Source organism: Dasypus novemcinctus, chromosome 21 (assembly GCF_030445035.2).
Source record: "Dasypus novemcinctus isolate mDasNov1 chromosome 21, mDasNov1.1.hap2, whole genome shotgun sequence".
NCBI lineage: Eukaryota > Metazoa > Chordata > Mammalia > Cingulata > Dasypodidae > Dasypus > Dasypus novemcinctus.
In genome coordinates, this window is record NC_080693.1 from 60,332,722 (window position 1) to 60,349,121 (window position 16,400).

The 16,400-nt window shown below is 39.5% G+C and overlaps 2 protein-coding genes across 2 annotated transcripts; both read right to left on the minus strand.

The window, feature by feature from the left end:
• Window positions 1-7,229: 7,229 nt before the first annotated feature.
• Window positions 7,230-7,787, minus strand: LOC111758626 (keratin-associated protein 4-7-like). Its single transcript, XM_023592623.2, has one exon. The coding sequence runs from the start codon at window positions 7,785-7,787 to the stop codon at window positions 7,230-7,232; it is 558 nt and encodes a 185-aa protein (XP_023448391.2).
• A 7,490-nt stretch (window positions 7,788-15,277) lies between these two features.
• LOC101427383 (keratin-associated protein 4-6-like) lies at window positions 15,278-15,958 on the minus strand. Its single transcript, XM_058284237.1, has one exon. It carries the CDS (start codon window positions 15,956-15,958, stop codon window positions 15,278-15,280), a length of 681 nt encoding a protein of 226 aa, XP_058140220.1.
• Between the last annotated feature and the right edge of the window lie 442 nt (window positions 15,959-16,400).

Sequence of the window (16,400 nt, forward strand, 5' to 3'; positions counted from 1 at the left end):
AACTCCATCTGTTATTAATTTCTAGTCCCATTCCATTGTCGTCAGATAAGATACATTGTATGATTTCAATAATTTTGAATGTCTTGAGACTGATTTTGTGACCCAATTTATGGTCTATCCTGGGGAATGACCTGTGAACACTAGAAAGAATACTATTCTGCTGCTGTTGGGTGAAGTGTTCTATTAGTTCTAGTTGATTTATAGTATTGTGCAAGTCTTCTATTCCTTATTGATCTTCTATCTGGATGTTTTACGCATTACTGAAAGTGGTGTATTGAAGTTTCCTAATATTAGTGTTGAGAAATCTATTTCTCCCTTCAAATCTGTCAATATTTGCTTCCTATATTTTGGGGCTCTGCTATTGGGTACATTCATATTTATAATTGTGGTGTTGTCTTGTTGAATTCCCCCTTTTGTCAGTTGATCGTGACCTTCTTTGTTTCTTGTAACAGTTTTTGATGTAAAGTCTATTTTATCTGATATTAGTATTGCTAGCCCAGCTCTCTGTTATTTGTTATTTGTATAGTATACTTTTTTCCATCCTTTCACTTTCAACCTACTTAAGTCTTTGAATTTAAGGTAAGTCTTTTATAGACAGCTTATATTTGGCTGTTTTAGTCTATTGAAAGCTGCTGAAAGTAATATACCAGGAAATATAACAAGAAATGGGTTAGTTTTTACAAAGGGGATTTATTATCTTATAAATGTATAGTTCTAAGTCTGAGATAACTGTCCATATCAGAGCATCATCAGGTGATGCTTTCTTCCTGAAGACAGGCTGTCAGTGATCTTGGACTCTTCCGTCATCTGTCAAGGCACATGGCAGCATCTGCTTCTCTTCTGCGTTTCCTTGCTTCAGCTTCCAGCTTCCTCTGACTTTCCATCAATTTCTGGGGGGGTTTCTCTCAGCTTCTGTGGCTTTTCCCTCTAAGCTTCATTTACAAAGGACTCCTATAAAGGATTAAGACCCACCCTGGGTCACGCCCTGCTGAAGTAATCTGATCAAAAGCTCCCACCTACAATAGGTTTAGCTCTAAGGACAGCTAACAAGAGTTAGCTCTAAGGACATGATTTTCTAGGGTCCATACAGCATTAAACCATCACGTTGGATCATGCTTTTTTTTAATACTCTCTGACTTTTGAGTGGAAGATATAATCCATTTATACTTAAGAGAACTACTGGCAATGGAGGACTTTCTTCTGCCACTTTGCTGTTTGGACTTTGTAAATATTATATCTTTTTCCTCTCAATTCTTCCATTAATGCCTACTTTCATATTTATTTTATTTTTCATAGTGTAACATTTTAAGTCTCTTCTTATTTCCTTCTGCATATGTTTTTCAGGTATTTTCTTTGTGATTACCATGAGGCTCAAATTTAACATACTAAATCTATAACATCATATTTGATTTGATATCAACTTAACTTCAATAACAAACAAAAATACCATTTACCTTTCCATTCCCCCACCCTTTTGTTGAACTTTTTACAAATTATATCGTAAATCTAAAACCATAGATTTTCCATTATTTTATGCATTTGCATGTTAGGAACTATAAGAAGTAAAAAGTGGAGTTACATTCCAGAAAATATAATACAAGAGTACTGGCGTTTATAATTATCCATACAATTACCGTTACTGGAGGCCTTTATTTCTTTTTTTTTTAATTCATTTTTTAAAAATATTACATTCAAAAAATATGAGGTCCCCATTCACCCTCACCACCACCACCCCACCACTCCCCCCACAGCAACACTCTCCCCCATCATCATGACACATCCATTGCATTTGATGAGTACATCTCTGGGCATCACTGCACCTCATGGTCAATGGTCCACATCGTAGCCCATACTCTCCCACGTTCCATCCAGTGGGCCATGGGAGGATCTACAATGTCCGGTAATTGTCCCTGCAGCACCACCCAGGACAACACCGAGTCCCAAAAATGCCTCCACATCTCATCTCTTCCTCCCATTCCCCGCACCCAGCAGCCACCATAACCACTTTTTCCACACCAATGCCACATTTTCTCGATTAGTAACCACAATAGTTCATGAATAGAATATCATTAAGTCCACTCTAATCCTTACTGTATTCCTCCTTCCTGTGGACCTCGGATTGGTTGTGTCCATTCCACATCTATGTCAAGAGGGGGCTTAGATTCCACATGGATACTGGATGCAATCCTCCTGCTTTCAGTTGTAGGCTCTCTTGGCTCCATGGTGTGGTGATTGACATTCTTCAACTCCATGTTAGCTGAGTTATTTCTTTGAATATTCCTCCTGCTTCTTTTTCTTCTCCTTCTGGGAATTCCATATTGTACAGATTGGTATGCTTGTTAGTATACCATAGGTCTCTTAGACTTAGACTCCGACCACTTTTTTTAATATTCATTTTTCTTTCTACTCCTTAGCCTGAATCATTTTAATTTTATTGTCTTCTCACTCAGAGTCATTCTTCTGGCAATACCAATCTTCTATTAAAATCCTCTAAGAAATTTTTCACTTCAGTTATTGTGGTCCTCAATTCCATTGCTTATGTCTGGTTCCTCTTTAGTTTTCACCTCTGTATTGAAATTCTCATACTATTCACTCATCATTTTCCTGACATCCTTTAGTTCTCTCTCTGTGTTTTCCTTTATATCCTTGAGCATATTTTCACAGTTTTTAAAGGTCTTTGGTTTGTCCAAAATCTGGTCTTCCTTGTTGAGGGTTTCTGGATTTTTATTTTGTTCCTTTGAATTAGCCATCATTTTCTGTTTCTTTTGTAATCTTTAGTTGCACACTGTACATTTTAACATTTTAAAGTGTTAACTCTAGGAGTTAGTATCCCTAAGCAGTTTGTTCTTTAATTTGTGTCCAGCTAATGATATGACTGAGATTTCCTTGAGTGCCAGGAACTAATGAAAACAAAGAATCCAAGGCAAAAAATACCTTTCTTAGTCTTTGAAAATTGGCTTTCTTTGTCTGGTATTCTCCTCTAGACTTTAACTCTCCTATTGAAAAAGAAGCCCCAAGGTGAATGTGAAGTACAGGGTCTGTTCCCCCTTTTCTGAGCCTATGTCTTTTCTTGGCCTTGTGCTTGCTCATGGTCTTAGGAATTTCCCATTTTACAATAATTGAATGCCCCCTCTACTTCCTATGAAGTAGACTTCCTCCCCCTCCTGGGTACTCTATTATAGGAATTAAAGCAGGTAATCCTTTGCCCTTATTTGCTTCATACCTTGCTTTGACTGTCAACAAGCTGCTTCTACCTGCTGAGAAAGTTTTGGGAGGATGAGCCCAAGATATGTTTCCCGGTTCAGACTTCCAGGCTGCCACCCAATAGATTGGCACTTATATACAGGCACCTCAGTATGCATATAAACGTTACTCTGCTTCCTCCAGAACAGGGCCAGGGACCCACAGTGGGACCACAGGTTGGCTCCACATCACAACAGGAAAGGAGTGGGAGAGGGGCCAGCAAAGTTGTCACGAGCTTCTACTACTATTTTAAAGGCTGCATTTCTTGATTTAGTGCGGTCGGTACGTCCTGTTGCAGTCGGTACGTCCTGTCCGGTGGACGATGGGGCAGGAGAGGCCTAGGCTCCTGCGGGGGCTCGCAGGCGTGGAGGGCGCGCGGGGGAGAAACCACCACGGAGACGAGGTGAGCATGCAGGTCTAATTTATTAAGGGAAGTACATGTGTTTATATAGGGTTATGGGGGAGTGAGCAGGGGACTGATTGGCTGTGGCCAAAGGGGGATTGGATTGGCGGTGGCGAGCAGTTGGTGGGGGGAAGAGGCAGATTCTAGGTTGGTGAAGGGGCGGCACCGGCGGGAGAGGGGAACGGGGCTGGGAGTGATTGGTAGGGACTAGTTCCTTGCCTTTTATGGTGCTGCTTGTGCTGCGGCTTGACAGTGCAGGAGGGGGGATGTGAGCGTAGGCAGCTCCTGCTGGCTATCAGGAAGCCGGTGTCGGTTGCCTGGGCGGGGCCGAGGGCAGTGCGCCCGTTCCATGGCTGAGGGCAGTTCACCAGTTCCAGCCGCCCTACACCCGAGTGGTGGGCTGCGCATATCCCCCACTGGGCGCGGCTATGCTTGCCAGCCAGACTTCAGCCTGCCTCACCTCAATTTAGCACTCACCCTCTTATTGTAACCCTTTAACAATTTTCCAGAGGTTTAAGGAAGATAGCTTTGCCAGTTTTTGCTAGTTGTTCAAAGACTCTGTAGGAGAACAGCACTTAGAGTGTTTTACATAACATTTTGGTTGACCAGAAGCCCTATAAGCATTATAATAAAACATAACTCAGGTACATATATTCAATGTATGCTATAACCATTAGGTGAAACTTTGAGTTGGGATATTTGCCCGCTTTCAAAATATTTCCCATGTATTATTCATTAATCTCAAAGTGGAAAATGCTAACTTTATTGTGGGGGAACCTCAGGACCCACCCTTATCCAACGGAGCAACGTTAATATCCTTAGCAATAGGACCAACATACATCACATGCCTCCTGAAGTCATGCACTGAAGTCATGCACAGGTTACTTGTGTAGTATTCCTGCCAAAATTCATATTCTGAATCCAATCATGCGAAAACATCAAACACAGACTGAGAACTGTTCCAGATAACAACTGGCCTATAACCACTAGGATGTCTAGATAAAGAAAAAACAAACAACAGAAAGTAACAATGGTTAGTGAGGATGCAGATTAATCGGAACTCTTGTACATTGTTGTCAGGACTATAAAATGGTGCAGCCACTGTGAAAAAAAATTGTTGGTTCCTCAGAAAGTTGAGCATAGAATTTACCATATGATCTAGCAACCCCATTTCTAGATGTATACCCAGAAGCCTGATAAAGCCTGAGTAAATTGTGTTTTGAGGATTTGAAAGCAAGGACTTGAGCAGAAATTTGTACACCAATGTCCATAGCAACATTATTCATAATAACAAAAAGATTGAAGCAACCCAAATATACATCAACAGATGGAAGGATAAATAAAACGTGGTATATCCATACAATAGACTAGTATTCAGCTGTAAAAAGGGATGAAGGTTGGTTACATGCTACAACATGGAGGAACCCTAAGACATTATTTTGAGTGAAATAAGTCAATCACAAAAGACAAATATTATATGATTTTATTTATATGAAATTCCTAGAATAACAAAATTCAGGGAGATAGAAAGTAGATTGCAGATTATCAGGGACTAAAGGGGCTGGGAGGAGAAAGGGAGAGTGACTACTTAATGGGTGCAGAGTTTATGTTTGGGATGATGAAAAAGATTTGGGAGTGAATGGTGGTGATGGCACAACATTTTGAGTGTAATTAATACCACTGAATTGTATACTTGAAAGTGGTTAACTGGGAAATTTTCAGTTATATATATGTTATTAAAATAAAAATTTTAAAAATAATAAAATAAACTATATATATATATATCAAGAGCAGTTGAGACAAGGAAAATAAAATAGAAAGGCTCCAATATTGGACTAAAAGGAGTTCCAACAGAAGAAAATGGAGGAAATGGCACAAAACCAATATTTTTGAGAATATATACCTAAAAACCTTTCATACTGAAGTCAGAATGAGGCCTCATATAAAAAATGCCCTGTAGACCATTTGACAATTGGATATGGAATGTATATTGTATCAATATTTAATTTAATTTAATTTATATCTGTACTGTGGCTATACAGGAAATGGTCTTTCTCCCTATGACACAGGAAATCACACACAATCCCATGGTATTAAACAGCTTTTTGTATTCTGAGACTGACTGAAGGTACAACCAATTCTCACTGACTATCTCAGACCCATCAGGAGTTCTGTGCCTTGAGAGGAATGGAGAAATAAATCTCTTATACCATTTTAATTATGTTCTGTTTATTATTATTATTATTATTATTGTTATACATGTAGCAGAATTTTTGAAAGTTGAAGACATATATAATTTAGTACCACTACATTACTTATTAATCCAACGACTTTTAGAATATGTATTTTGTACAGACTCTTCTGTCTGTTTCTTGTACTCTCACTAGCATATATTCATCAGAAATATTTTTTGCATTTTATCCTAGGATAGAGTTCATAGGAATTTGGAAGTGTTCTGGGTATACCTACCAATCAAAGTAATCCATTAACAGGTTTCTTATCAACCCCACATTTCTCATTGAATTCCTTGGCAGCAAGTTTCAAGATCATGCTATCAATTATACATTTCAGAAAAGTCATTGAGATAGGAAAATATTAGGTTTTTAGTATTTTCTGTTTTCTGCTATCCCTCAACTTCTCAGGAAGGTTGTTTTTTTTTCCCTAAAAATTAATTATTTTGTTATTGATGGATAGGGATGGAATTAGGGAAGCTGAGAGTATGATAATTTAAGTTACACAAGAAAGAAAGATGGAGGGACCTTAAAGAGGGTTGTTTGGTTTTCCAAGAAGGGGAAAAAAGAGACAGTACCAGAGAAAGGTAGAGATGGGGGAGGGAGGGAAGGAGGAGGGAGAGAAGAAAGGAGGAATAAAGCCACTAAGAGAAGAATAGAAATGTAGAGAAAGTTGTTTTTTTAAAAATATTTAAGTAAGCTTTTCTATGATATGTAACCCCTAGCCTCCAAAACTCTCTCAAACTTAATTAAAAAATCTTTATTCTTCTTTAGTGCTTTAGAAACAGCTATGCATTATTGTTATTTCTGTTTTATTTTATGCCACTATATGCTAAGAGCATAAACATATAAAAGTGAAAGCAGGAATTGAAATGCCTGACTAAAGTGTGTTTTGAATTTAGTTCCCAAGAAGTGAGGAGAATCACTACAAAGCAACAACACAAGAACATTGCATTTCTAGGCCAGGAAAGTGGAGCTTTATTCAGAAATAGCAGAAATAAGATTCAGAAACATTGCCATAAAAGGAAATACAGGCTGGCCCCATCAGACGGTCAGTTCTGAAAGTGTGAAATCAGTGTCCCCACAGGCAAGTTCCATATTTGGAACAGGATGACCTGGGTCCCAGAAATCAAATGATAGGGCAAAGAATTTGGGTGATTCTATTAATATCTATTAATACCACCTAAGTTAATACTTTGGGTTCATATCCCGAAAGGAGAGAGTTTGATCTGGGGCCAGCATGTGGACATAGTTGGTGGGAAGGGCCTCTCCTAAGTCATCAATGAGGTGCAGAAGGGTCTGCTTCTTTGAGGAGTAAGATGAAGGAGCAAGAATGGATTCAGGACAGGGAATCAGCAGCAGGAGGAGGCAGAGCAGGTGGGGCGGGGGCAGGTGGAGATGACACAGGTTGGGCGGTAGCAGGTGGTGTGGCAGGAGACTTGGCCACAGACTGGGCGCAGGCAGCAGCTGGTCTGGCTGCAGCAGGGATTACAGCAAGAAGGACGGCAGCAGCTGGAGATGCAGCAGCTGGGGCGGCAGTAGCTAGAACCACAGCAGCTGGAGCTACTGCAGGAGGGGCGGCAGCAGCTGGAGATGCAGCACCTGGGGCGGCAGCAGCTGGGCTGACAGCACACGGATTGGCAGGCCCAGGGCCTGCAGCAGCTGGACACACAGCAGCTGGGGCGACAGCAGTTGGGGTGGCAACAGTTGGGCTGGCAGCACACAGACTGGCAGCAGCTGGGCCTGCAGCAGCTGGACACACAACTGCTGGGGTGGTAGCAGCTGGACATGCAGCAGCTGGGGCAGCAGCAGGTGGTCTGGCAGCAGTTGGGTTGGCAGCAGGTCTCCTGGCAGAGGCCTTGGTCACAGCCCTGGTCAGAGCAGGCGGAGCCACAACAGGAGCTGACCATGGTGTCAGAGGTAGAGGGTCTCGGTGTGTTTCTGAGAGTGTGGGTTTCCAAGGTCTGAAGTCTTCTTGCCACATGTTCCCTTTTATACCTACTGAGGAAACTTCTGTGAATGTGAAAAAACTATTTCCTTGTTTTTTGTTCATATGACTACAAATGCAATTAGTAAATGATATAATTGTATTTTTCTAGTTTAAAAATCCTAGTATATAGAAAATAGTTATTTCCCTTTCCTCAAGTTGCTTGGTGTTCCTGCATGAATCACCTCTTTATGTTTCTTCCTTTGGTTGCATTGTCACATGATTTCAGCCCCTGGGTGTCACATGGTGTGGATGGATCACTCTTGTATATTTTTCACCTTGATATGATTTGGGGAGAGTTTCTGATGGGTCAAAGTTCCCTGGTGGAGAAATGCATGTTTTAGTCAGATGGAATTCTGGTAGGATAAAAGGAAGTAGTAACCTCTTTTGGAGTACAAGAAGTGAGGAAATATATGGTACCATGTGTATTCTGAGTGGTCAGTGAGTGAACAAAATTCCTAACACATTCCAGGCTAAGTTATATCTCATCACCTTGATGCATTTAATTAAAACAGTTAACAGTGCCTCAGAGTTTTTAAGTAGCAAGGAGTCATCTGAGATTGATCTTGGTCTATCTTCAGAAATGTACTGCAGGCTGAGGTAAGGTAATTGAGATTAGTTTTCAATCTGCCTTTTGAAATATCAAAATATGTCTTCGTTATGTTTCATGGAAGTTTGGTTAAAATCTCTCGCATATATTCTAAGCTAAAAGGTCTAGCAGTTTCTGTAGTATTGCCTGTGTCTAGGATTTTCTGAGAAGTATTACATGGACCATAAAAAACATAATCCTTATCTTACATGTACTTACACAGAAACTGCATCCATACAGTTTTGTAATCAAAGCCTCTCATGCTTATGATCGTGTGTAAGGAATTATTCTTCAGTGCCATGGTATTCAGGGAAAAATTATTCAAGGAAAGAACGAATTACCTTCAGGCTATTCCTCTGCTGGAAGGTCTTTGTGAATGCACCATCCACCTAGCTATGTTTTACTGGAGAGTGAAAATGTGTCTTCCTTGGTCCCACACAAAACAAATTCCTTCCTCCATTACCCCTCCATTGTGCTTTGCCTATGTATGGACTTTATCCAATCATTCTCTATCAAAGAAGTATTTATTTATCTGACTCTCTCTAGAATACAAAATCCTTTAGGGCAGGGATGATACTTTTTTGTCTTTGTGTTCCAAAGACCAGAAATTGATTAAGTTTTCAATAAGGGTGATGTCTGCTCAGTGAATGAACATTTTTTCTGAAGCCATGGGTCACATAGTGACATTTCAGAATGTGTAATATTCAGATAGATGGAGAAACAGGGGAAGGGGCATTAAAAAGAAGAGGTATGCAATTGAGATTGGGTATGACCTTCACTTGTGATGATGAACGTGAGGCAGCTAGAAGGTCTATTTTAAGAAGTAATGAAAGAAAAGTTTGGATTGATAGAATGTGGGGGAGTTTGTGTATAGACCTTAATTTCAGAAGAAATGGTGGAGACTATTAAAAGCCTGTAGACAGGAGTCAAAGGGTATATTTATGCTATATGCAATTCATTGAATTTTGATCTGTCTTTAGAAATGCCAGGATATACATGGATTCCTGAGAGAGATATGGTGAGGTTGTAGGGAGGCAAAATGAGAGAGGAGAGTCTGGCATCAGGTGATGGGAATGAGCATAACAAAGAGTGATGTCATAGAAAGCGTCAGCAGAGACTTGGAATAAATTGATAATAGAGGCATAAGGATGGTTTTTCATAAAGTTATCCAAGATATCTCAAATTAACTGTTTATATATATATTATATATATAATACCATTCTTTGTATAGAATTTATGTCCCCTATCTCCTAAAAGCTAGTAATTTAAAAGACTAAATGATAAATAAATCAGGGAGAGTAAATTATGCCCAAAAAGGAACAGAAGCTCTTCAGAGATCAGAGAGATTTATATTGGAAGACCAGAATGGGATATTTGGCACAGTCTTGCACTAAATAGATCTGTGCTCTCCCCAGAAGTCTAAGCAAAATGAAAACATAATGGGCTATGGAATCCCTATTCTTCCTTCCTTTCTTCCCCAGTCTCTGAGCACTGTATGCAGAACATTCTCATGGAGACCAGAACGGCAACTCAACCACCAGCATGTTATACAATTGGTCTAGCGCTTTATACGTATTAGCACCTTTTCTAGTCCCAACAACCCAGCGAGGTAAATTCTGTTATAATTCCCCTTTATAGATGAGGAAACTGAGGCATGGGCAGGATTAAATCCAGTAAGTGGGGGAGCTATGATTTGATCACAGTCATCCCAGCTTTGGCATCCATGTTTTAATACTACACTGTACTGCCTGTCTGAAAAATCACAGATGCAAACACAATTTTCTTTACCCTCATATTGCTCCAGGATATCAGAGCAGAATGCATTATTAACATATAAATACAGTGCATGGAATTTATGTGGAGTCATTAAAAACTGTGCTGTTATCAAGTGTCGATGGACTTAGATTCTGGGGAACTTCAGATTCCCTTTTATGGACCTAAGGACCCCTTGATGTTCACTTTTTATATAATAGTTTCCTTTTTCTTGATGGAATTAACTGTATAACTATTGTATATTTCTCCTAAATAATTCAAACTAAAAGCTGTAGTCCCTTTTAGGTGATAAATTATTTATATTTCCATAAGGGAGTAGAATATATAATACTTAAACCATTCCCTTGGAATTTATCTCCAAGCCCCAAACATGCTTGCTGGCTATTTAGTTTTTCTCTCAGGGAATAGAGAACGTATATACCCAATGGAGCTGCCTCAAATGAGAACATTGAATTATGATCGATGCCACCATAAGCTGCCATTTTTCCTAGGGGGCTAGAAACCCTTTTCCCCATCTCCAAATTCCCCCACTCTTTGAATCAGTCCTCTGGTCATACCTGCTGAGCTTGGTTGTGGGTTATAGCCAGTCTGTTTGTGTCCACTCCATTATCCACATGAAATTAAGCAAGACAAGCAAGAAAAGATCACTTTTGGAAGTTGTGCAGGTAAAGCTTGAACGTTCCTTTCTATTATCTTGGATAGGAAAGAAGTGGAGAGTAAAAACAAAAACAAAAACAAAAAATCTTGGGAGAAGGTTTTTAATGTTTTGAATTTTAATTTAAACATTTAAAAATACATACTGTATGTAGTCATATGTTCAAAAAGCAAGAAATAAAAGTGAAAAGTATCCCTCCCACATTTTCTTCCCAATCACCCAGTTTCCTTCCTTGAAGGCAGCCGGAGTTTCCAGTTTCTTGTAAATCTTCTGGAGATGTGTAAAATGTAAAGAAACAAATAGGAATATTTCTCTATTTCTTTCATTTATACAGATGGTGGTATGTCAGTCATGTTCCTCTCGCCTTGCTGCTTTTACTTGAAGCATTCAGGTATGCAGGTTTTTCATTCTTTTTCTTTGACATTTGCATAGCATTCCATTGTATGACTGTACCATAATTTATTTAACCAGTCTTCAATTTGTTGCTGAACACTTGGTTTATTTCCAGTCCTTTGTTATTACTCACAGTGCTGCAATGAATATACCTGTTAATATATAATTTTACCCATGTGTAAGTATATCTGCAGGATATATTCCTAGAAATAGAAATGTTGGACAAAGAGGCATATATTTAGTTGTAATTTTTGTTAGATAATGCCAACTCACCTTCCATAGAGACCGTACCAATCTACACTCAATATGTAAGTGCCCATTCCACATTCTTGCTGACACAGTGATATATAAATGTTGGACAATATGACAGGTAAAAAACAGTTTCTCGATGTGATCTTAATTTGTATTTCTCCTCTTGTGAGATTGGGTATCTTTTCAGATATTTAAGAGTTTATTTATTTTATCCTATAAATAATCTGTAGATATCCTTTTTATATTTTTCTATTTTATTGGTCTTTACACAATGACTTTTTTTGTAGGAATTCTATATGTTATAAAAATTAGCCTTTTTCTATAATGTGAATTCCAAATGTTTTTCTTAGTTTGTTTTTCTTTTTCTATTTTGCTTAAGTGGTTTTTAGCATGTAGATATTTACTTTTGATGCAGTCAAATTTATTAATCTTTTATTTTTTGACTTCTGGGTTTTGCATAATACTTTGAAAGGCTGTTCCAGTTGCAAATTTACCTAAAATTCTTCCATAATTGCTTCTGTTAAATTTATAGTTTCACATTTTATATTTTCATACATTTGACCCATTTGAAATTTTTTAAAAATTTTATTTTTTAATTAAAGTTAATAGATCACAAAGAATGTAACATTTAAAAATGTAAGACGTTCCCATATAACCCACTCCCCATTCCCCTCCCCATCATTTTTGTTAGTTGTATTTTTAAAGATATATACATCTCAAAAAATGTTACATTAAAAACATAAGAGGTTACTGTATTCCTCCCACCTTCCCGCCCCCCTCCTCCCCCATCATTGTGGCACGCTCATCGCACTCCGTGAACGCATTTTGAAACACTGATGCACCACATGGATAATAGTTTATTGACTCATCTGAAATTAATCCAGATAAAAGATGTGGTTCAAATATGTTTTAAAATCAGATATGGCTAGTTAGCCCAACACTGTTTTTTAAGAAATACATCTTAGCCTACTGACTTAAAATGGCACTTTTTTCTATACTAAATTGCTCATGTATTCAGGTCTTAATGATTATTGAGTTTGTGTAACTGGGCTATGACAGTATGCTGGCAAACTCAAAAAATCTGTGTGGCAAAACAGTAAATGTTTTTGGATTGTACACCATGAAAATGTAAACTGTGCTTGGCTGGACTCTGAAACTGGCATTGAAAAAGAAGCGTTAGCCCAGCCTGTGATCGTATTCCAGTCTTGTTAGGCTCATTGCACTTCCTATAACATTCCTACATGTTAGGTACAGTTGAGGCAATAGGAGGAACTAACTTGTTTCATCACTGAGAGGCCACCTTAACCTTCAGGAACTATCTTCTTTGCACACTGCCAGAAAAGACCATTGAAAGGGAGTTGGTGGACATTAAAACTCTGGCTTCAGCTATTTCCTTAACCTCCTGCCCTCCTGGGATTCTATATTGCTTGGTATTCACTACAGAAAAGAGCCTGGGCAATCCCAAAGGGTCATATTTAGCATGACCAAATAAAACTGAGTGAAGAGCAGACTAAGGCAATACGCCATTCACATAAAATCCATCTCAGGTCTGCATTAAGGTAAAATTGATGTGTCTACACTTTCTCATTCATAACTTTATCTTTGCTTGGGTTTCTCTACCACAGTCTCTCCAGTATCACTTTTGGAGCACCATAACACTCCCTGATAGGAAATACTTTGCAATAGTGCCTGTATGTAACAATCCTAAGAAGCTTTGCAGGCCACCCTCTGGCTCTTCACCCAAATCACTGCATAGTTCTTCAAGCTTAGAGTAACCGTTTCTCACTGTTCTGGACACTGGGTGCTGAACTATCCCTTGCCGCTTTCCATACACCCTGTCCACACCTTTGGAAATAGTCCTTTCATTACCCAGACTCAATGTGCCATTTTAGCCCTCCTATGACTCAGTTCTTGTTGTAAAAACAGAAGATCATAACCTTGTGTCCTTTACTATTGAAAAAGACTATATAAAATCTATATTATTTGATTTAGCTCTAGCTAATAAAGCATATAATTAAAGCCAGAGCCTGCATCTTGTAATTAGCAATAGTCATGGAAAAACATATGGGAAAGTAAAAGATTTGTTGATTCAGGTGTATGAAAAGACAGGGCTTTACCTTGTAGAACAATTTAGGGTAAGTTGAAAAAGATGAAGCTAAAAATGTCTGCAAGATATTTCTGTATATACTAAGACTACAACATGCAACCTATGTTGGGGTGAAACCCGCTTTGTATTAACTAGTATCTGTTTTGTTTCTTAACATCTTAAAACTTTTCATTTAATTTTTAAAATGACAATAAGCTCCATTACACCTAAGTTATTCAGAAATATAACACATCATTAATGTATAAAACTCAGGTATTTGAAAATTTTGAATTCAAATAGTCTTCAATATACTTTGGAATCATGAACCAAAATTTAGAAATCTTTACATTTGCATCAACACAATATAATCCTATATATCGTGACTGTTTTTATGTCTCAGGAGGATCATTCTTCCCTCAATTTTGGTGATGAGAAAACTGAGTCTCAAAGAAATGGACAGCCCATGTTTTCCTAAGACCAAGCAAAATGATGAAGACCCAATGGCAAAGAAAAATATCCAAAAGATTGGAAAGTTCTGATTAACATGAGAGCCTAAAATTACAAAGAATTTCAGCTTGGATAAACTCAAATTTGGGGCAAATGGGATAAAAAGTTGTAAGAAAAAGTTGTCATGGACTTCATAAATTTTGAGAAATCTGGATTTATAAGGTGCACTTTGTATTCTAAAGTGAGTGTTCAATGTTCAGAAGGGAAGGAAGAAGGGAAGGAGGAATGGGGGACAGGAGGAAGGGGGGGGGGGAAGAGAAAAGTACTTGAACTAAGCAGAACACTCAATATTTACACACCCAAAGATGGAACATACTGAAAATAGAAATATAGTCAGGTGAAAGGTAGATGACATTGTGATGTTCAACCCACTGGAATTTTTAAGGGACATTTGCAAAATAAAACTCTATTTTGAGTTATAGAGGACAATGCAACAATTATACAAACTGTTTTTGCTGTCCAAGAGAATACTATGCTAAGATATGCTTCTAACCTGGAGAATTATTCCAATAACAGTAATAATAAAAAATTTTACTTATTTAGAGCTTACATTATGTGCTAGGTGCTACACTAAGTAGTTTGCATGAATTGTGTGTTGGAATTTCTGAAGAATAAAACATCATCCTATGTCACAGAGTATGAAAAATGAGGCTTGGAGAGGTTAAATAACTTGCCTTATGTCATGCAACCAATGCCTAATGGAGTCCTGATTCCAACACAGATAATATGAATCAGGAGCCCATGCACAAATGTTGCCTGCATTTGAAGAGAGATGGCCATTCGTGTGGCATTTGGCATGAAATGAAGGGTGAAGGTATACACACACACACACACCAAAACATTAATGAATTACGAGTTTTCATTTCAGGAAAATTGGCCATTTATTAAGAACACATGGAAATTACATGAGAGAACAATCACTTTACATTTAGAATGAAGATATTGTTAGTCTAAAAATGTACTGAGGCCTGGGTTAAAATCCTTTGACAACTTTTTACATCTGTCATTTCTTAAAAGAGCTGAATACAGAAACTGGATGCCAGATCAGAAGAAGAGGAGATGGTACATAAGAGTCCATTCCCTGTCACTGGCTGGTCCCAATTTATTTTATATAATTTGTGAGTACAGCCATTGTGTGACAGAGATTACAGGCAGAGATCAGCAGCAGGAGGAGGCAGAGCAGGTGGGTCGGGGGCAGGTGGAGATGACACAGGTTGGGCGGTAGCAGATGGTGTGGCAGGAGACCTGGCCACAGACTGGGCGCAGGCAGCAGCTGGTCTGGCTGCAGCAGGGATTACAGCAAGAAGGACGGCAGCAGCTGGAGATGCAGCAGCTGGGGCGGCAGCAGCTAGAACCACAGGAGCTGGAGCCACTGCATGAGGGGCGGCAGCAGCTGGAGATGCAGCAGCTGGGGTGGCAGCAGCTAGAATCACAGCAGCTGGAGCTATTGCAGGAGGGGCGGCAGCAGCTGGAGATGCAGCAGCTGGGGTGGCAGCAGCTAGAACCACAGCAGCTGGAGCCACTGCAGGAGGGGTGGCAGCAGTTGGAGATGCAGCAGCTGGGGCGGCAGCAGCTAGAACCACAGCAGCTGGAGCTACTGCAGGAGGGGCGGCTGCAGCTGGAGATGCAGCAGCTGGGATGGCAGCAGTTGGGCTGACAGCACACGGATTGGCAGGCCCAGGGCCTGCAGCAGCTGGACACACAGCAGCTGGGGCGACAGCAGCTGGACACGCAGCAGTTGGGGCGGCAGCAGGTGGTCCTGCAGCAGCTGGGTTGGCAGCAGGTCTCTTGGCCACAGCCTTGGTCAGAGCAGATGGAGCCACAACAGGAGTTGACCATGGTTTCAGAGGGTGGAGGTTCTCAGTGACTTTCCAGGAGAGTGAGGTTCTCAAGTTTGGAAGGCTCCTTGTGCCACAGCCTCTTATATACTGCCTGAACAGGGTCTATTGTCAACATGTTTTCCTTGCTTTTGTTTACTGAATCATTAAGTAATTATCAGATTATACAGTAACATTTTAATACGTAGTGGTTTAAACCGGAAAACAAAATTCTCTTTTCCAGATGTGATAAGATCTCTCAGATCTGCTCTTTCTCATTATTCACACCATGCTGGGATCTTCTCAGACCACTCTCTCTTCATCTTCCTCCACAGAGGGCTGTCATGTGATCATCTGCATTGGAATTACATTTCCCACTCTCCCTCCTGCAACCACTACCAGGATGGGATTTGGGCATATTTCTCATTAAGCATAATGTGGCTTCTGTCATGGGACAAGAGGAA

Bases quoted from the DNA above. Each gene is read 5' to 3' on its own strand.
- LOC111758626 (XM_023592623.2), bottom strand. From the start codon at position 7,787: ATGGTCAGCTCCTGTTGTGGCTCCGCCTGCTCTGACCAGGGCTGTGAC.
- LOC101427383 (XM_058284237.1), bottom strand. From the start codon at position 15,958: ATGGTCAACTCCTGTTGTGGCTCCATCTGCTCTGACCAAGGCTGTGGC.